Source organism: Cylas formicarius, unplaced genomic scaffold (genome assembly GCF_029955315.1).
Source record: "Cylas formicarius isolate icCylForm1 unplaced genomic scaffold, icCylForm1.1 PGA_scaffold_3__17_contigs__length_32017465, whole genome shotgun sequence".
Lineage (NCBI taxonomy): Eukaryota > Metazoa > Arthropoda > Insecta > Coleoptera > Brentidae > Cylas > Cylas formicarius.
In genome coordinates, this window is record NW_026844326.1 from 26,889,329 (window position 1) to 26,908,192 (window position 18,864).

At 40.5% G+C, this 18,864-nt stretch overlaps 1 protein-coding gene across 1 annotated transcript in view; it reads left to right on the top strand.

The window, feature by feature from the left end:
- Positions 1–14,956, top strand: part of LOC132698910 (uncharacterized) — a 310,716-nt gene extending 295,760 nt beyond the window's left edge. Inside the window, exon 5 of the mRNA XM_060665231.1 lies at positions 9,840–14,956. Within this exon, the coding sequence (XP_060521214.1) occupies positions 9,840–12,395 (2,556 nt within the window). The 3' untranslated portion in view covers positions 12,396–14,956. The remainder of the gene's footprint in view (positions 1–9,839) is intronic.
- Positions 14,957–18,864: the final 3,908 nt, after the last annotated feature.

Here is an 18,864-nt window from a genome sequence, read left to right on the forward strand (position 1 = left end):
TTGGTATCTACATACGATCGTCTCGATGTACGAACGACTGATCTGCTGTTAATGAAACCACTTCAACAAAGCAGCTGATATTAAATAGAATATAAAATTTATGATTACTGTAACCCAGCAGTGATAAATTATCTTTAACTTCACTTATAGCCCACACCAAACAATGTAGCTATGTGCATTAAACAACCCTCAACCTTCACCCCTCGCTCAACCCTCACCCGTCAATATATCCGTCCTCCAAACTCAGCTTAACTTAACAACACGTTCTTCTGAAGGTCTCGAAAGGATCTTATGTTATTTGCAGGCAACAAGTACAGGGAGGAACTTGACACTCTCTATGAGTTATAGACATTTTTTATTTAAAGCAAAGAAAACATAGTGTTATTTTATGCAAGCGTTGGATGGAAACGTTAAGTCTTGTTTTCAATCAAAATTTCTAGAATAATAGTAACGATATCAATATTGCTTGTTTAGGAAAATTTTACCCATAAAAAGATCACTGAGTCTTAAAATTGATTAAAAGTTTTTTCTATAATAACTGCACGAGTCAAATTAACTTTTCATATTACTAAAAACAAATAGGGTTATTGACAATTACCAACTCAACATTTATTTTTTAATAATGGATCCTTGCTCTAATAACATATCTTACCCGATTAAGCATAGATCTAATCAAGTTGACTATTGTATCTTGTGGAATGTTAAGTCACTCTTTCTCTACTGCCACAATAAGCTCTGGGATCGAGGTTGGGGTACGAAGTCTCGCTCGAATCAAGTCGGGACTGCATGCTAGCCCTCTCCATAACTCGAAAACCGACTTCTGTAATTTAATCTTTCACGATCCTTGCGGTGTGTGGCCTAACATTGTCATACATAAAAATGAATTATTTTGCAATGTAGTCGATATAAATATCCTCGATGTACCTAGCACCTGTTAAACCTCCTGCCCCTTAACCACGGCCGCCTCTACGAATGAAAACAAGGTCGCTTCGTGCGTCCATAGAAATTGCCCCAGATATCATGCAGAAACCACCTCCATAATGGTTCCGCTCTTCCAACCAAGCAGCGCATCATAGATCATATATTATATGTAAGACCAATATCAACATTTATGATTACGATAACTCAGTAGTGAGTTAGAAATTATCCCTAAATTAACTTATAACCCACACCTCTGACTAGTTGCCTGCATACCCCTCCTTCAAACTCAGCTAATCGTAACACCACGCTCTTCTGAAAGTATCGAAAAGACTTATATTATTGAATGGCAACAAGTACAGAGAAAGAGAGAGAGCTCTCAACTTGACTTGCAACTCTCTAGTGAGTTATAAATCATTTCACGATAGGCCACATTATTTATTTATAGCAAAGTAATCATAGCTTCATTTTACATCCAATGCTTGTAGGATGTCACAAACCGCTCGTCGTCATACCACTCTGCCGCAACAACAAACATGGCGCCCGATCGCATAATGTATCCAATCGAATATCGACCGCCCAAGTTTACACGGCATTAATAACGACGGAACACGACTCAGAAGTTGCCGGGACAAGTACCGGACATCTTGTTTAGGGCCCTCGTTGTCGCAATCGGCTCGAAGGGCCACCCGAGTACGGCTTATCCCCCTGTTTACGATTCGAGGGCGAATTAATAACGATTTAACGGGAGGGATGCGTAATGGCAACCATTAAGCTGCCGTTCGGGGTTCGCACTCGGAAACAATTCGAACCTGGAGGATGTCGCAGCTTTGAGGAATACGTTTTTGTAAATGGGACAACATTAAAACGCGTCGCAGTGACAATGAAACGCGAGGGAACGCTGACAGGTTGATTCGTTAAAAAAGGATTTTGAATTTTCAACACGGGGTGGCAGTTCGACCTCTAAATTGATGTTTTACTCGATGAAACTATTTTGCAAATGAAAAGTGACTTTGCCATTTATGTACAGGGTGCCCCGTTTAAGAAGGGCCTACACGTTATTTGGAAACCTACGGGGTCACAAAAAAAAATTAAATACAAAAGTTGTTTGTTGTTGTTTTTTAATTTTCCTAATCGTCACTTTTTTATATACAGGGCGGTAAAACAAAGTTACATTTTTTTAAATAGAACACCCTACATTTTATTGCTTTTTTGGAGAGTCCTGTCAAAGACAAATTCAACAATATATATGAGTATGGATCTGCGATGCACCGTTTTGAACTTATTAACGGTCAACTTCAGAATTCCTCTTAAGATTAAACTATCATTGGTTATTAACATTTTAAACTTTTTTTCAGCTATTATTTTTACGAAAATAATGCATTTATCAAATTTAAAATATTTGGGACACCCTGCATAAGCTGAGGCACATCTGTCAAACAGATTGAGTAGTGCAGCATCTCTTTAGCCTGTGGTTAAATTTTCGTTGCAATCCCTGGGTCAGTAGCGTCACAACACAATTTTATATGGGGCAATCGAAATATGAAAAAATACACATAACCTCCATTTCTGCCTAAACTATTCAAAACAGGAATTTCTTAGAAAGTGACCTGTATTTTATCAAAAAAAATCCAAAAATGTCGACATATACAGGGTATTCTATTTAAAATAACAAAGTTCATGTCGGGTGGGACACTTTTGGGACACCCTGTATCAATTTTTTTTTTAATCTCCAGGAGAGTCCAAAAAACTTTTGTACGAAACTTTTTTTACTATCTCCTATGGGTTTCCGGGTCGTATAGTCTCCAAACTTATTTCGTTTAATAGACTTGCTACTTGCATCTATTTTTTTTGCTGCTAGACATGTCTTTTAGCCGCGGAACCAGCGAAAGTAACGAATAATGTAAAATTCGAAAAATTACATGTTTATTAAATTCGACGACAAAAACACCATAGGGTCCACAGATAAAAGAGTTTAGGTTCGTTTAGTAATTCCAGCCGGCATCGTGACGTCACAAGGTGTCATATTCAACAGGCTCTGAGTTAAATATATATTTTTTTAAGAAAAATAAAGCCAAATAGTCTTCAGCAGTTCATTATAAAGGGTTTATGACGCATAAAATTAAAAGTTCAATTCTTATTAAAAAATAAACAAGAGAAAAATATTATGCGATCGGAGGTAGTAAGATATCCATTTTTATATTAATAAAATTTACACGAAAACGGTTTTTATAAATAAAATTGTTATTTTTGAAATAAAGGTTAGCCCTATGAGCGAAGAAAGACACAATAAAAGTGCCCAATATTTTCGAACAATAAATCTGCCATTCACGCCGGAACAAGAAGAATTTGTTCGCGTGCGTTCGGGGTACGGGGAGTGTAAGGAGGCCGAACGTCCCCTCTAACCCACGCCGTCGGAAGCCGGCCGCTTTATGCCAGACTTCGACTCAAAGAACCCACCGAAAACTTGCTCTCCTATACACGAGATAGAGACTCGCGTGTCTCCCGCAAAATCAACACCGAATTAAGCCGGATTTATTTCAATTGTTTTCCTCGCCGCCTCCGGAACAAAGCGGGGTTAACGAATCGCGATACCGCCAACGCAGAACTCGTCGCAAAAGACAAACGGCTTCATCAACATCATGGCGGTCGACGAAGTTTTATTTTTTTTTTTTTTCGGGGGAAACGAGCCTAATAATCAGGTTAAGTGTGCCGGAGGGGGCCGAGAGCATGGGGGGGTGGGGGGTAGCGAACCCGGTTAATATTTATAACAAAGTTTCGCAGCGTTTTTTTTTCCGCCCGGTTTAACAGCCCCGCGTTAATATTTATCGCGGCGTAAAGGGAACCACACACGTTCAATTTGGCTGCAATATTTATGGGTTAAAGCGGGGAGCGGCGTCGAGGGATGACGACGCAAGCGGGATTGAACGTCGCCGCCATTTCGCAGGAGGATTGTCGGTCGACGCTCTTTATCATGTATTTTCTTCCTAATTTAACAGTGTTGCAAAATCGACGCCGATGTTTACATACCGGGTATCCCAATAACAGCAATGAGCTACAAATGTTAGAGAAACGGAAATTTGAAAAAATATATATTAAAACCGGGGGGCGTAATAAACATCCTAATGTTAAAAACTCGGTTTCTACATAAGAAACTTATAGTAAACACAATTAGGGAGAGAGTTTTTTTTATACTCTTTGCTTCATCTTTGAAAGGAAATTTTGGCAAACATTTCCACTTTACGGGTTGCTATTAATCTCTAATTGTCTTTAATTTACCAAATTAAACGTTAACTTATGAAATAATAACATTTCTAATTATAACTATCATCATAACGATATATAACACTAACGAAACAATAAAAGGTCTATGTGTACCTAACCACTATCGTTTTAAGAATATCTCTCGGATGCTGTTCCGTCTAGCACTTATCCCACCTGGCTGACAACTCAACAGATCGCTGACTGGTTATTAATATAGGAATCAAAACACAAAGATCCGTATTCCCCTATGCATTGAAGAAGAATGGTAAACCCAAAACACAGCTCAAGATAGTGAAAATTTTCAGTGACGACCTACGAATAGAATTTGAACTAAAAGAATTTGCCAAAATAACAATAATAAAGGGTAAGACAACTGAATAATAATAATATAAATGATCAAACGAAAAAATGGCAATAGGATCCTTACTATAACTATCTAGCAGTCGAGAAACAATGAAAAAATAAGTCACAAAAATATGAACAAATCTGACTCAAGAATACATCAGAAGAACGAGACAAATCCTTAAAGCAGTGCAGGTTGTACAATACAACTTTGAAATAATAAAGTGGACTCTGGCAATAAGGTGATAGAAACTCGAAAACTGCTAACTAGCATGGTACGCTACCACAAGATCCGATGTAGACAGACTATAGACCAACTACGAGATTGCGACTCAAGGTCTCCCGCGATATTTGGAGGTGAAACAACGAGAGAAATATATGTGCATGAAAATGAAAGAGAAAATGAAAAAAAATTAAACAAAGTTAACGAGAGGAAGAAAAAATAAACAAAAACAAATGAACAGAAAAACAAATGCACCGACAAATACTCAAAGATTCAGAGAAAGAGTCCGAAGTCATGGGAATGGCTAAAATTTGGAAATAGATTTAGCTTGTCACTGCATGCCAAGAACAGTCAATTGCAACCTTACGACCAAACTTCTCAAGATGGGCAAAATATGTCAGTGGTGGTCACAAATAAAATCATTATGCTATGGGATACTCGAAGCCACAGGGGCCGAACAATTCAGGCTAATAAACTTGATAGACAGAATTGCGAAAATCTGCCAATTAATAGATGGACCAATCCCATCAGACTACAACATCACTCAAAAAAAAACTGCAAATGGAGATTGCAAGAATTTGAATGTATGAAGACCAAAATCATCCGAATAGTGATAGGATCAACAAAACAGTATATGCAAAGCAATAAAAGAAGTCTCCAGAAACCACCTGTTGAGCTCGGAGAAAACCGTCTTGCCGAAAACAGCTCACATTGAAAAATTACGATCAATGTATAAGTTTATCCTAGGTCTATGAAGTGCACTCGGTAAATTATATATGGTGGAGCTTAAGACGAAGCAAACTTATATAAAGATCCACAATAACAAGTAAACTTATGAAAAAATCCACAATAACATTAATAATTGCTTATTGTCGCCACGTCAAAAATAAAATCCTCCACCTAACAATTATCCTCGACAGCCTCAGTTTGTTTTGAGGTAGTACATCAAAGACTGACATTACAGACAATTACGAACAGACAGCAACCAAAATTGGGATAGAAGGTTTTCTTATTACATAATCTTTGACCTTCTTTTAACTTGAACTTTGTTCTGGTAATTTATTAAACAGTTTTGCTGCTTGATGATGAAATTAGGTCTTAAGTTAATTTTTTTTTCTTTTATCGTGATTATGTATATCACTGTTAAAGTTATATTCGGCGCCAAACCATTAAAAAAATTCTTAGCTCCAACTTTAAAGTTCTTTTATGCATTTTTTAGCTTAGGATAAATATATTAAGATACAGTTTTCACTAAGCTCTTATTTGGAACGAAAAAATAAATCATGAACAAGTAAACAAACAAAAAACTAAATAATAATACTACAGCTGATAAAAGCTACCGTATTTCATCGGGAAAATCGCGCAAACGTCATCGACACCGTAGCAACGCAAATAAGAAAAAGATGTCCTGTGTACGCGGGCGAAACAAAGCTCCAGAGGATTACTACTACCCCGCGATAGGGTTAAACTGTCCCCCATCCTCTCAGACGTCGGATAAGGAGATTTGATAAAAGCGCGGGTCGTTTCTTTGTTTCTTTTAACAAGCGTCGAGAGTTTGCTTTTAAAATGCGGCAATCAGTTTCCGCCGACCCCCTCCGGGGGGACAGAGGCGAAAGTCCCGTCCCTAAATTGACGTCTCGGAAGAGATAAAGAGAAATAAATGAAACAGCCGAAAGCTCAGCATGCGGAACGCCGATAGCCCACCTCCACGTCGACTTTTTCTACCGAAGGTGCGTGACACGTGAAATATTCAAACCCGGGGGAGGAAGGCTTTTTTTTTTTGTACGCTCCCGCCTTTTTCCATATTGAAATTTTAGACGCGACATCAAAACGGATTTACGCGAACGCCTAATGAAGTGACGCGACCTGACGTCGTTTATCACGCGTCAAAGCCGACGCGATGTTTATTGAAATACGCAAAGGTCAACCGAGCGAAAACGAAGACGAGCTTTTTCGTTTTATTTACGTTGACACCGGCGGAGGGTGAAGCCAAAATCAACACGATCCCCCTGGGTAGGGAAAGGAGAAAAAAATCACCACGCGTATAGAAAAAGAACCCGCCTTATTTAATCTTTTTGTTGCCAAAAGTTAAGGTCAGCAAACGGGTACTAACCGGCGTAAGTCTTGGGTAAATATCGAATCAAGCTCTGCCCAAACATTTTCTCTACGCGGGAGCAGTTTATTCAAGGCACTCGGTCTCGTCCCTTATTTGTGTTTTCGCCCAAAATTTAATGCCGCCTCCTCCTCATTCTCCCTCTCTTTCTCTTTGTCTTGCGACGACTTCGTATCCCGGCGATTCGGTTTTGTTTGCACCCGGGACGTGCGTTCGTTATTTGGCGAAAATTTTTTGGCGTCTTTGTCGGTGCGAACGACAAACCGCAACGAGGAGGAGTTTGTGAAATTCGCGATTGGTTATGTCTCAAAGACCCTTGGGCAATGCAAAACTTAATGAAAATTGATTTATATCCAAAAAAATATCGTATTCGATGGTTTCATAAACTAAAATTAAAAGACTTTGCGCCGCATAAAATCTTAATATGTTCTATTATGAAGGAAAATATTTGAGATTTAAAATTGATTTTCTCTCGAAGCTGGGAAACGCGTGCAGCAGGAAATTTTCCAGAACCTCCCTAACATATCCACTATGGCGTCGACAAAAATTTTATAAGTGTGGCTCGTGGCAGTTATTAACGAAGCTGATGTTTTAAAGTGAGACTTTGCGCACTCCTGATCAGTGGTTAATTGACTATTTTAGTACAAAATAAATTACAGTAATTTTATTTTTTAGTTATCTCTGAAAAGAATCGTTATTCCCTGAGGTAGTTATCCTGACGTATGAAAATCAGTTAAAATATCTGCATGACCAATAACTAGAAGTTTTAAAAATATCGTTTTTGCTCAGTATCCCTACGGAAAATAAAATAGAATTTTGTCGTTAGTAACTTTTATGATCCAAAGTCATTTATTTGTTATTAATTTGTGGTTCATTTTCCCCATATAGCTACTAGATAGATATCGAGGAGAGGAGAAAAAGATATTGAAATGGGTTTTTAACAACCAACATGGCCGCTGACAGTTCGTCATTTCGACAGGTTTTAACTTACATGTACCATTTTCGGCAGTATTTTCTCAAAATATCCCCAGACTTCGTTATATGTAAAGTATATGGCGAGAGAGAGAGGGGGGGGGGAGAGAGGGAGAGGGAGAGTGAGAGACTATACTGAATAATAATAGACACTGTCTCTGTGTTTCTGCATCATACACCCTGCGTCCACCACCAAATGATCTCTTTCACTTTGAGGAACTATTTCTTTAAAATAATCTTTTAAGTCCGTCACTACTCCATGTTCGTCCGATAAAACACGACTGTGTCTACGGACTATGCAAAAGTTTTCTCGAGACCTTTGATTCCTTTGCCATGCCCATTCGCCTCATTTTATGCAACAAACGTGCCATTCCTCGAGCTTGTATAAATCCGGTCGAGGCTCGTTCTGGGTCCCCCGCCCCAACGCACCCCCATTCGTCGGCCGTTTCGCAAAAACCGCTTTGTTTGTCCGTCGCACGAGCGCTCGGTCATCGCATTCATATGCAAATCTCTCCTTCACTTCGTTCGTTCTCTCAAGAGGGTCCTGATTAGGCCGTACGCCGACGCCATGACCGTGTTATTAAGGTTTTTGTTTGCGCCGCGACGCGGCTTCCGCGTAGGATGAAACGTCATCACCATCATCGGCATTTTAAAAAAATATATTGATTTTAATTCATAAATAATCCGACAATATTTGGGAATCACGATGCAGACCAACGAACCCGTCTAATATATCTACTTAAAAATTAATTTTCGCCCCAAATCGTCAGTGGCAAATCAGTATGCGAGAAATTTTGGTAAAAAATTGAATTTGAATGAATCATTCCTAATATTCATTCTACAGGGTGTTTAAAATATGTTCCTCTAATTTCTATGTAATGGAATATTAAAAATTTACGTCAGTTTGGTTAATAAACCTCCTTCACAAGATTTCTTGAATAAAATTTTGACCATCAATAAATTAATGGGGTGGTAAAAGTTACTGTCCAGAAAATTTTAATATTTTATAAACATCATCGCTAAGAGACATTTTTAATTTGGAAGCAAAAAATTAACAAACTAACCAAAACTATAAATAACTATGAAGCAAAAATATTTTAAAATATTCTGCAATTACATTTTGTAGTAGTAAATTTTATTTAGGAATCTTAAACCATTTCAAAAATTAAAAAAAAAAGATTTTTGGAACTCTATAGAGTATATAAAGTACCTTTTAAAGAGGGTATATTCGGGCCCATGCTTCTTAACTAAAGTAACATTATTTATAAATTAGTTCAACGTGGTTCGAAGCACTCAGTATGTATGATGTAAGATAATATAATTTAAAAAATATATTTCCTAATAAAAACAAAATTACAATAACTTAAAACCCCATACTCTACGTCCGAAAGACCACTTTTGAGATTCGTAACTCCCTTAAACCGTGCATACTGGATAAACCTTATTTACTTTAATAATATATTCGAAATTTTTAACGTTTTAACGTTTCGAGAAAGAGACCAAAAAAAAACAACCGAACACAGAACCCTTGTACCATGTCTACTAAAAATAAAATTTTCATCAAATTAATAAAAAAATTCTCAATTTGAGATTATGATTCAAAATTTTTTTCGACTCCCTATAACAACCTTTAACACCCCAAAATACCGTCGATACCGTAAATCCCCGTTCGAACCCGAAAAAAAAGAGCACATCCCGTCGGCGCCGGCCGAAAATTTGTCAAGTTCGACGCCGGGCTCTTATTCCGACTAATGGCCAAAACGTCAACCGCGGGCCCCGCTCTTCTCCATTTTTTCCGCGCCTTCCACTCGCTGTCCGCTCGATATCTCTAAATCAAGATTCTCCGTGCCCCCGCGATTTTTTGCCGCGCAAGCAAATTTTTCCTGTGGCGGGTGATTTACGACTAGTCTCCCCCTGCACTACGACAATCGATATCCTCTAAGAGTCGGCCCCCTTCCGCACCGTTCCCTGCCGTTCGAAATGTACATCCCTATCTCGTTGTTCCAGATAATCTTCGATGAGTTCAAAGTGGGTCGCTACGAAGCGTCAGCGCTGGACGGCTGCCCTGATGGATACATGCAGCTCAGCGAGTTGGGACGTCCGTTTACCGGAGGCTCGTGGTGCGGCTCGTCATCCGGTCCTGCTGCTTATTATAGTGAAACGTCGACGGTGACGGTTAGCGTCAAACTCTTCGGTTCGCCTCAGATCCCGTTCGCTTTCCGATTACGATACAGATTCGTCTCTAGACGAGAAGCAGTGGTACGCTTCGGTTCACCAGCGTCACCGTTGGAGAGAGGACAAGTGGCCCCGGGTACTTACTGCACCCGACAGTTCGAGGAGTGTTACAGGAAACCGTGCAGGTTGCAGTCTCCCAACTACCCGGGGATGTACCCTAGGAACGTCTCGTGCTACTGGAGTCTTAGACAGAAATTTGTACCAACTTGCAAGCACGCCATGATAGCTGTCAGACAAGAGGCGTCGCACAAGATGCACATGAAACGATCCATCAACGTAGCCGGCTTGAACAAGACCGCGAAAGCGTTGAGGGCTTGGAGAGACTGTACAGGCGAACGCGACCATCTCATCTTCTACGATGGTGGTTCCACCAACGACCCGGTACTGGCCAAGTACTGCGGCGGCGATTGGCTTCCGAGGGTAGTATCGCGCGGACCCGAGATGTTGGTCGCTTTCCACTCATCTCCGTTTAGCATACCGCTGCACTCGCCACCGTCTCACTCTCCGCTCAGAGGTTTCGAACTCGACGTCGACATCATATTTGCCGATTCGGACTCGTTAGACTATTCCAGGCACAGTTTGAAGTGCGAGTTCGACGTGAACGCTACCAGTCCCGACAGCGACGAAATATGGACCGGTAGGGGGCGCAAGGGTAGACTGGTTAGTCCGAAACACTCACTGCCACCAAACACCACCTGTACGTACAACTTTCGGGGCTTCGCTGGCGATTTGGTGTGGGTCAGTTTCATATCGTATAGTCAGCGGGCTCTTCTGATAGGCGAGAGTCACGCGCTACTTGGCAACAGCTCGATGGGAGGAGGATGCGCCACCAGGCTTCGCATATTCGACAACCAGACCGTGTTGGAGGACAAGTGCGACGAGCCTCCGCTCATATGCGATCACAGCGCACTGAGCAACGCCACCAGAACCACCAGACCTTGCACGTTGGAGGAAAGCTACTTGTCGTCCGATCGGAACCTCGTACTGCAACACCACACCGAAGACGGTACCGCTTTACACCCCGCCTTTTTCAAACTGAAGTACGAGTTTGTCGACACGCGCCTTGGTGGCGAGCCCGACAAGGAAGCCGGATCGTGTCATAGAGTGTATAGGAAGCAGCACGTAGGAGAAGTTACAGGTCCACGCAACGTTTTCCTCTACGGCAGAGGAGGAGCTAGAGACTTGCACTGCGTCTACAGATTCGAGGCGGGAAGCGACGAAAGGGTGAGGCTGATCGTGAACAACGCCTCGTTCGGCTTGAACCCCTCATGCGAAACGGTACCGGATTCGCACAGCGGAAGACACACGTGTGAGTACTACCCCGGAGGGAACGTCGCGGAGTTGAGCGTATTCGAAGTGCCGTGGAAAGGCGTGCGTACTCCGAAAGCTTGTATCTGTGATAACTCGACGCTAGCTAGTAAACCGATTGTATTCGTATCGTCGTCGAGAACTTTAGAACTTCACCTCACTGCGAAGGACATGAAAATCACCGAAGACTTTACGGTGATACATTTCCACGTCCTGTTCGAGCTGGTCAAAATGTCGGACTGTCCGCGTACTCAGAGACTGAGAGGAGACGGTGGCGAAGTGCAATTTAGCAACCCGCCTGCGGATAGAACGGAAAGCTTGTGCACTGGACTGCCGTGGATCGTAGAGGCGAGACACAACAAGAGCTTGTTCTTGTTGAGTTGGGGAGCGTTCTTGCCGCTGAAACCCAGAGCCGACGAGTCGACGCGATGCCCTACCAACAATCGAATCTTGGTCTACTCGGGAAGACCGTCGAAACTCGTAAAGGCCATATGCCCCGCCGAACCGGGTGCTAAACTATTAGCCATTCACGTGTTCAGCGAAGAGTGGCGCGGTGAAGGGGTGGCTCACCTCATCCAAAGACCGCCCCAGTTCGTGGTCGAGTGGATCGGGGTTGAACCAGGCTTGGCCGCGTTCAACTGGTTAGAAATCTCCAGATCTCGTCATTCGCTACTCAGCCAACTCCAAGTTCCTACGAACGTCAGCGCCAACGAAACCGACCTCGAGTGCGGGTTCAAGTGTCCAGAATTAGACGCGTGTATCAGTTCGTCGTTGTTCTGTGACGGCAAGGACCATTGCCCTTCCGGTTTCGACGAATCGGAGGTCAGGTGCGGAGCGACCTCCAAACTGCTGAATTCACTACCGATGGCTGCGATCGCCGCAGGATTCGCAGTGTTCGCGTCACTCTTCCTACTGATGTGTCTCACGCTGCACAGGTTCCGCGCGCGTCGCCGCCGAAAGCTCGCCAAGAAGAAGCTGTTGACCGGGCCGCGACTCCTAGACCCGGACTTAAACTCTTGACACAAGCCACCCGTAGAGTACATCCATGTCGATCGGGAAACGACCGTATGAGATACGGAGTACGTCGGTTCGTCCGTCCCTACGCTCACTTGTTATCTACCGGTGCCTTTCAGTGATTTACGAATGTATCCCTCGAGCGTCTCGCGTTTCCGCTACTCGACCGATTAGTGCGTTACCTACCTTACGAATCGCCGCAAAATTTCGGGGCGGCGCTTGTTACTTAAGCCACATCTATTACTATTAGTCTTCCCCGTTGTTTCCCCTCTATACGTGCCACCATGCGCTCATCAGCTATGGGTAGGCGTGTCGATTATGCAAGCCAGTTTGCAGGGTGTGTGATTTGCAAAACTAAAGTTTTTTTTATGCGCCATCGCAATAGACTTTCCTCCTTTGTACTTCACTATAGTTATGTTGCCCCTTTCAGGATTGGGGAGCCTTTGTGCGCCCACAAGGTTGTCATTAAAAAGGGCGTATCTTTAAAACTTTAGATGGATTGTAAATTGTAGAGTTGTTTTTAATAAGTTTTTCCAATAGTATTTCCTCATTTGCGCTTAATCACAGTATGAATGTGTGTTCTACGTTTCCAGGAGGCGTGTCATTGGTTTAAGCCACGCTCTTCACGGTGGAAGGTGGAAGATATTGAAAAGCCATTTCGTCTCGCTCCTTCCATTTCATTCGTCTGGCCCTCAATTGATCAGCAGGGATGTTTGTTTTCCCTCTTTTAAGCCACGCCACGATCAAAAATAATATTAGAGCGTATCTTTAAGACGGTGACAGGTGTGCCTCGCCCTCGTATATTCTCATTAGTCCTTTGCATAAGCCACTCCGTACCGGGCCGCTCAACAAAACCACGGCAACCTCCAATTAAAGAAAAACTCGGATAATGTCGCATAAGCCGATTACAATGTCGGTTCAAATTTAGCGGCCAGGGCGGTACGTCATAATCTGCGGCCAGTAATCGATAAAAATTCATCCCCCTTCACCCTGCCGGTCCGCGTAATTAACGAATACAAATATTAACGCGAAATTTGCAATTTTAACCGGGCCGTCGTCCCAAGTGAGGACTAATTCGGCGTTTTGTATGCAAAAGTACGAAACACGGCCGTTTCGGTTTATACGGGGGGCGGGCGCGCTTGCATACCATCCGGCGATAACTTTCGCGCGTCTGGCTTTGATTTTTGACAAAATCAGAAGCGGGATTGTGAATCGAACGGAGTCGCGGATTTCTTTTTTTTTTTTTGGAACATCGTTTTTTTTTTTCGGGGATAGTGGCGTCGAAGAACGGCTCAGTATACCCCGTCCCCCGTATTTGGCTCCCGACAACCGGGATTTGATTATTCGGCGGAGCCACGGGAGATAAACACGCGACTAACGACGCAAAAATGTTAATCGAGCTGGGGGTTATAAATTTTGGTTTTTGTTTTCCAATGGGTCGTTTCCGCGGTACGATTTAATTACTTATTTTCCACTGCCAGTTTGATTGCGTTTTTCTGGAAATCCCTGATGTTTAGCCTGTCGTCTATGTTTTTTCAAATGGGTTTCCAAACCCGCTCGAACTTCCTTGATTAGATTAGTCAAGCAAATCCTACAACGGCCAGTTCAAGTAGTAGCAAACACCGCCCACGATTACCTCCACCTTCCCATTTAATAAATGGGGCGTGGTATAAAGGACGGCACCGCCCATTGACGATTCGAGGTAGCTCTGGGTGTAAATTTAGACAATCCTAGTGGCCAAATAAGCTGAAACGGACAAGTAACGAATTAAATCGGCGACGCAGTGTACGAAACGGGATGAACAGACCGCCGTTAGATTTTTCACTTTAATTTTCGTTTCCTGTGATATAGACCGGGATAGAGACCCCGCCCCGTCCCGGGGACGACCGACATGTTTCCGCAGTCGCCCCCCACGGCCGCGTAATTAATAATCGACGAGGCAATGTTAATTGATTCAGTTTATACGTCGGTTTGTCACCACGCGGGCCCTGATAAGTGGATCTAATATCACCCGAAGACAAAGACGCCATTAATTAATTCGCAATAACGTTTGGGCTATCGGAATTTACGCAATAAGATGGCGGTCGTTCGTGACGGGCGAGGGGGTAGTTTCACCTGCCTGAGCGGTAACAATTGTTATTTTTCACGTTGTAATCTATAAATGAAACTGTTACGTTTACGTTTTATCTTTGGACAAAGTGTTGCTCGTTATGTGTGTCTCCAGTAGGGTAGGTCTTCGACGTAGCGAATCCCCGCCGCATACGAGAGGGAACGCCCCGAATTTTTATTATGAAGTGCGACTGAGGCGTCAATCAGTCGGGCAAAGTCGGCTCGAGTCGGCTAAGCGAGTGAGAAAAAAAAGTTACATTCCGATACCACTGTATATAATTTTTTTCAAAATTTAATCACAATCGAACTAAACAAAATATTTTCAAACATTAACAGCAAAATCATAGAAAAATAGAATAGGAAATTATTAGAGACTATTAGAGACTACTGAAAGGAAAAATTGTAGAGGTATTTGATTAACTATATTTACCTTTACTAAATACCCTCAATATTATTACGTGAGTTGTGGGGGGGGGGGGATGTTCTTTCATGCGCTTTTTAAAAATCTATGTACCAAATTTCTAATATTGCTAATAGAAAGTTTAAGAAATCATTGTTTTTAATAGCTGATTTGTTTAATTTTTACACGGACTCAGAATAGGGAACAAAATTTCAATTTAAAAAATATTGATTAAAAAAATAAATTTACACGATTAAAAGAACCACAGTTCACAAAAAAATAATTTCGTAGTTCTATGTAACAAATATAAGCAATTAAAAATTGTAAAATTTCGATCCTGCTTGAAATGCGCTATCATTGGTTGTGACGTCAATTCGCTCGTAAGATTACGCGCCAACCGGACGGTAGCATAGAGAAGAATTTTGATTGATTACTTAAAGCGTTCTTTATTTTATATAGATCAGGAAGCCATTCCTATAGAGACTGTTAAAAATGTATGCACGGTTAAGGCTAAAGTGACATAATTTAAGAAACGACGGCTTTCATTTTCTGTTAGGTGAATAAAAAATTTATCTGGCGTTTTTTTTGTGTTGTTTCAGTTATTATCATGGAAGGCACACTAAGCACAAATATACACCTGTACACTAGCCAAAAATAAACGTAAATAATATAGGGCTCGGCCTATAACCTGAGAATAACACTGTAACATGTCGTTGTATCGATCGAAAAGCAGCGGTACGACGTCACGATCATTCCCAAGCATTTAGTGCCGTTGAATTAAATTATTTATTGCAACTTAAATATTGGGTTTTGAGTTTTGATTTTTGGTATGTGTTATTTCTATACATAAACAAATGTATGATAGGAATTAAAAGATGTTGGTAGTGTGGTGTAGTAAAATTATGAAAAAAGTTTTGAAAATGAAAACGAAATTTCCGAAATTTAATACCTTTTCAATATCGATACGCATTTTACAATCGCGTTTAGAATGTTTCACGCTATAGAACATTTTTTTTTTGGTCCATTACGAAAACAAACGGCCGTAATCTATTTTCCTTCGTCAATATAAAATGAGCCGTGCAACGCGAGCACGCTTAGAATAATAGCTGCGTTTGTTATTTTTCCATTTATTTTTAAATAGTGCGTATAGCGAATATTTTACATGCAACTCCCGTTGTTATTAAATAAACATATTAAATTCCACGGGGGGTGGCGAGGGTGCTGGGAAGCTACGATCCCCCGGCTACAAAGGGACCCGGTATCCGAAAAAATGGCCGCATCCTTGATCATAAAATATGACTAGGAATTGCCAACTTCCTATGCGACTTGTTTTGCGACTGAAACTTTAATTTTGTAGATAGATCAGTTCCTAAAATTTATTACTTACTACTTAACCTAAACCTCGCGGTATATAATCTCCCCCTTAATGTTTGCTAGGCATGGGATTTTTTTTTATGATTTATGAGGCATGGAAATTTTTTTTGTATCCTCCTCTCCCTGTCCAAAAGCATTTTTCCAATTGTTCTACGAAGTGGTCCTATTTCGGTTGTCTCCAGTAACTGTCTAGTTTTTGCTGTGTCATCCTGCTATTCTTGTTGCCCTTACATCCGCGTCAACATCAACATTTCCCGTGATTTCTATGTCCAAGTACTTAAAATTTGACAATTTTATAAAGAAAAATTACGTCTGAACAATTTCTGCGTGTTTCAAGCGACCTTAATTTATAAAACTGTATAGGTTATTTTCATACGAAAAGTAATGCCTGTCTCTATTATATCTAAAATTAAGGTTTCCAAAAAGCTTTTTTTGAACACACTTTATCAGATCGACGTACTTGCGATAGATCGGACTTCATACGGTGGATGGGTATTCCAAGATGGATTTGATGACGGTATTATAAATTATAATGACTGATTTGTGGATGCGAAAGCCTTTGGTGTTACGGAATTCAAAAACCAAAATTTCTCAAGCCCTTCTTTACAATATTTTCTACATATGCTTCAAATGTTAACTCAGAGTCCAGTATGATGCCTAAATTTTTGACTCTTAAATTTTATATTGTCTAATTTGAAGTCAATATTAATAGGTTCTTTTTTGCTTGCAAAAAAAATTCTATTATTTTTGCTTCTGCTTCTTGATGTGTCATATCCGTTTTTTACCGAATGTTCGCAATCATGTTGCTATCAATACTTTATTTACCGCTGTCCTAAACAGCGTATTAGTTAATTGTCCGAACCACTGTCGCAGGTTTTTCAGCCAAGATGTTCTTCTTCCTGGGCCTTGTCTTCTCTCAATCTTGCCCTGAATGATCAAATTCTGGATGTTGTATGTTTCAGGATGTCTCATAACATGGCCGAAGTATAAGAGTTTCTTATCCTTGATGTTAGCAATGATTCCATTATTTTTCTTTATTTTGTTCATGACTTCATGACAACATGCGTCTGCGAGAGTCTAACAGGATTGAGAACACGTTGCATCGAACCATTCTCATTCTGAGCTAAATTTTTGGTTCGTATCCACCCGCCACTTTCCTCATAGGTATGAACCTTGCTCTTACTTGTTCAATTCTGGATTTCATGCCCAGTGAATGGTTCCAGTCCTCTCTGTATAGTTGTCCCAGACATTTACTCTTACTCTTACTTTGTTGTTAACTTTGGCCGGTCCACAGTGCTACATGTAGGTTTGGTTCATTAGTTACAGCCATAAGTTTGGTCTACTACTTGTTTTTGAAGTTCTTTAATGTTATCTGCCAGTAGAACGGAATTATCTGCATATCTTAAATTGTTGTTTATTACCCCATTGATTTTTATTTCTTGGAGTATAAATTGAAAAGCAATGTTGACAGACTGCAATCCTGTCTTACCCCCATTTTAATTGAGATGCTTTCAGTGATATTATTTCCTATTTTCACATGATACAAGAGGTTGGCAATGATTCTCAAGTCCTTGCCATCAATTCTTTTTGTTTTGAGTATTCGAATCATTTTGTCCTGTTGCACTCTGTCAAACGCTGTCTCGAAGTCAATGAAGCACATAAATACATCGCAGTTCATATCTTGAATGTTGAACAGACTGAGTAACTGAGTATCTTCAATGTTTTCCTCAATTTTGGGGTAATTTCTTTGATTTATTATTTTTAGAAATAATTTTAAGAGAGGACTCATCAGACTTATGGTGCGGTGTTCATTGCAATTTCTAGCCTTTGCTGATATAGGAATCGGGACAAACCTCCGCTTAAACTAAACAACTTAAGTAATAATGCAATTTTTTTTCTAATTTAATGGCTGTTTCTATTTCGTCTTTAGTAATTGGTGGTCCAGTTATGTTTTCTTGTACGCTATGATCCGCGTTTCGCTCTTCTTCAAATAGCTCCTCAATATACTCTACTCATCTTTTTAGTTTTTTCCCTGTTTCTACGATTAAGCTTCCACTTTTGTCCATTATTGTATTCACACTGTTATGGTTCTATCCTGTAATTACATTAACTTTCTTATGTACCCTTAAGTCATACTCCTCAATCTCTGCACATTCGTTGGAGAAGTACGAGAAGTACACCATTTTCGCATGTCTAATTTTCATTCTTATTTCTGAATTAATTTTTTTGTAGCCTGTTGACTTCTGTATTTCATTAGATTCACTATTACGGTGGTTTGTACTTTCATCTCCAACATAGTACATGTTCGTCTGATACTAATGTTCCCGTTTGAGACCATCATCAAACCTGTCTCCCAAACAAAACATATATATATATATATATATATATATATATATATATATATATATATATATATATATATATATATATATATATATATATATATATATATATATATATTTAATCTCTTCATTCATGATAGTATTACTGAGTTTTCCACTTTCATACATACTTCTCGTATTACTTATATCTCATACTGGTTGGCCAGAAGATTCTTTGCACCCCTGCCCCATTTAAGAGACACCCGTACTA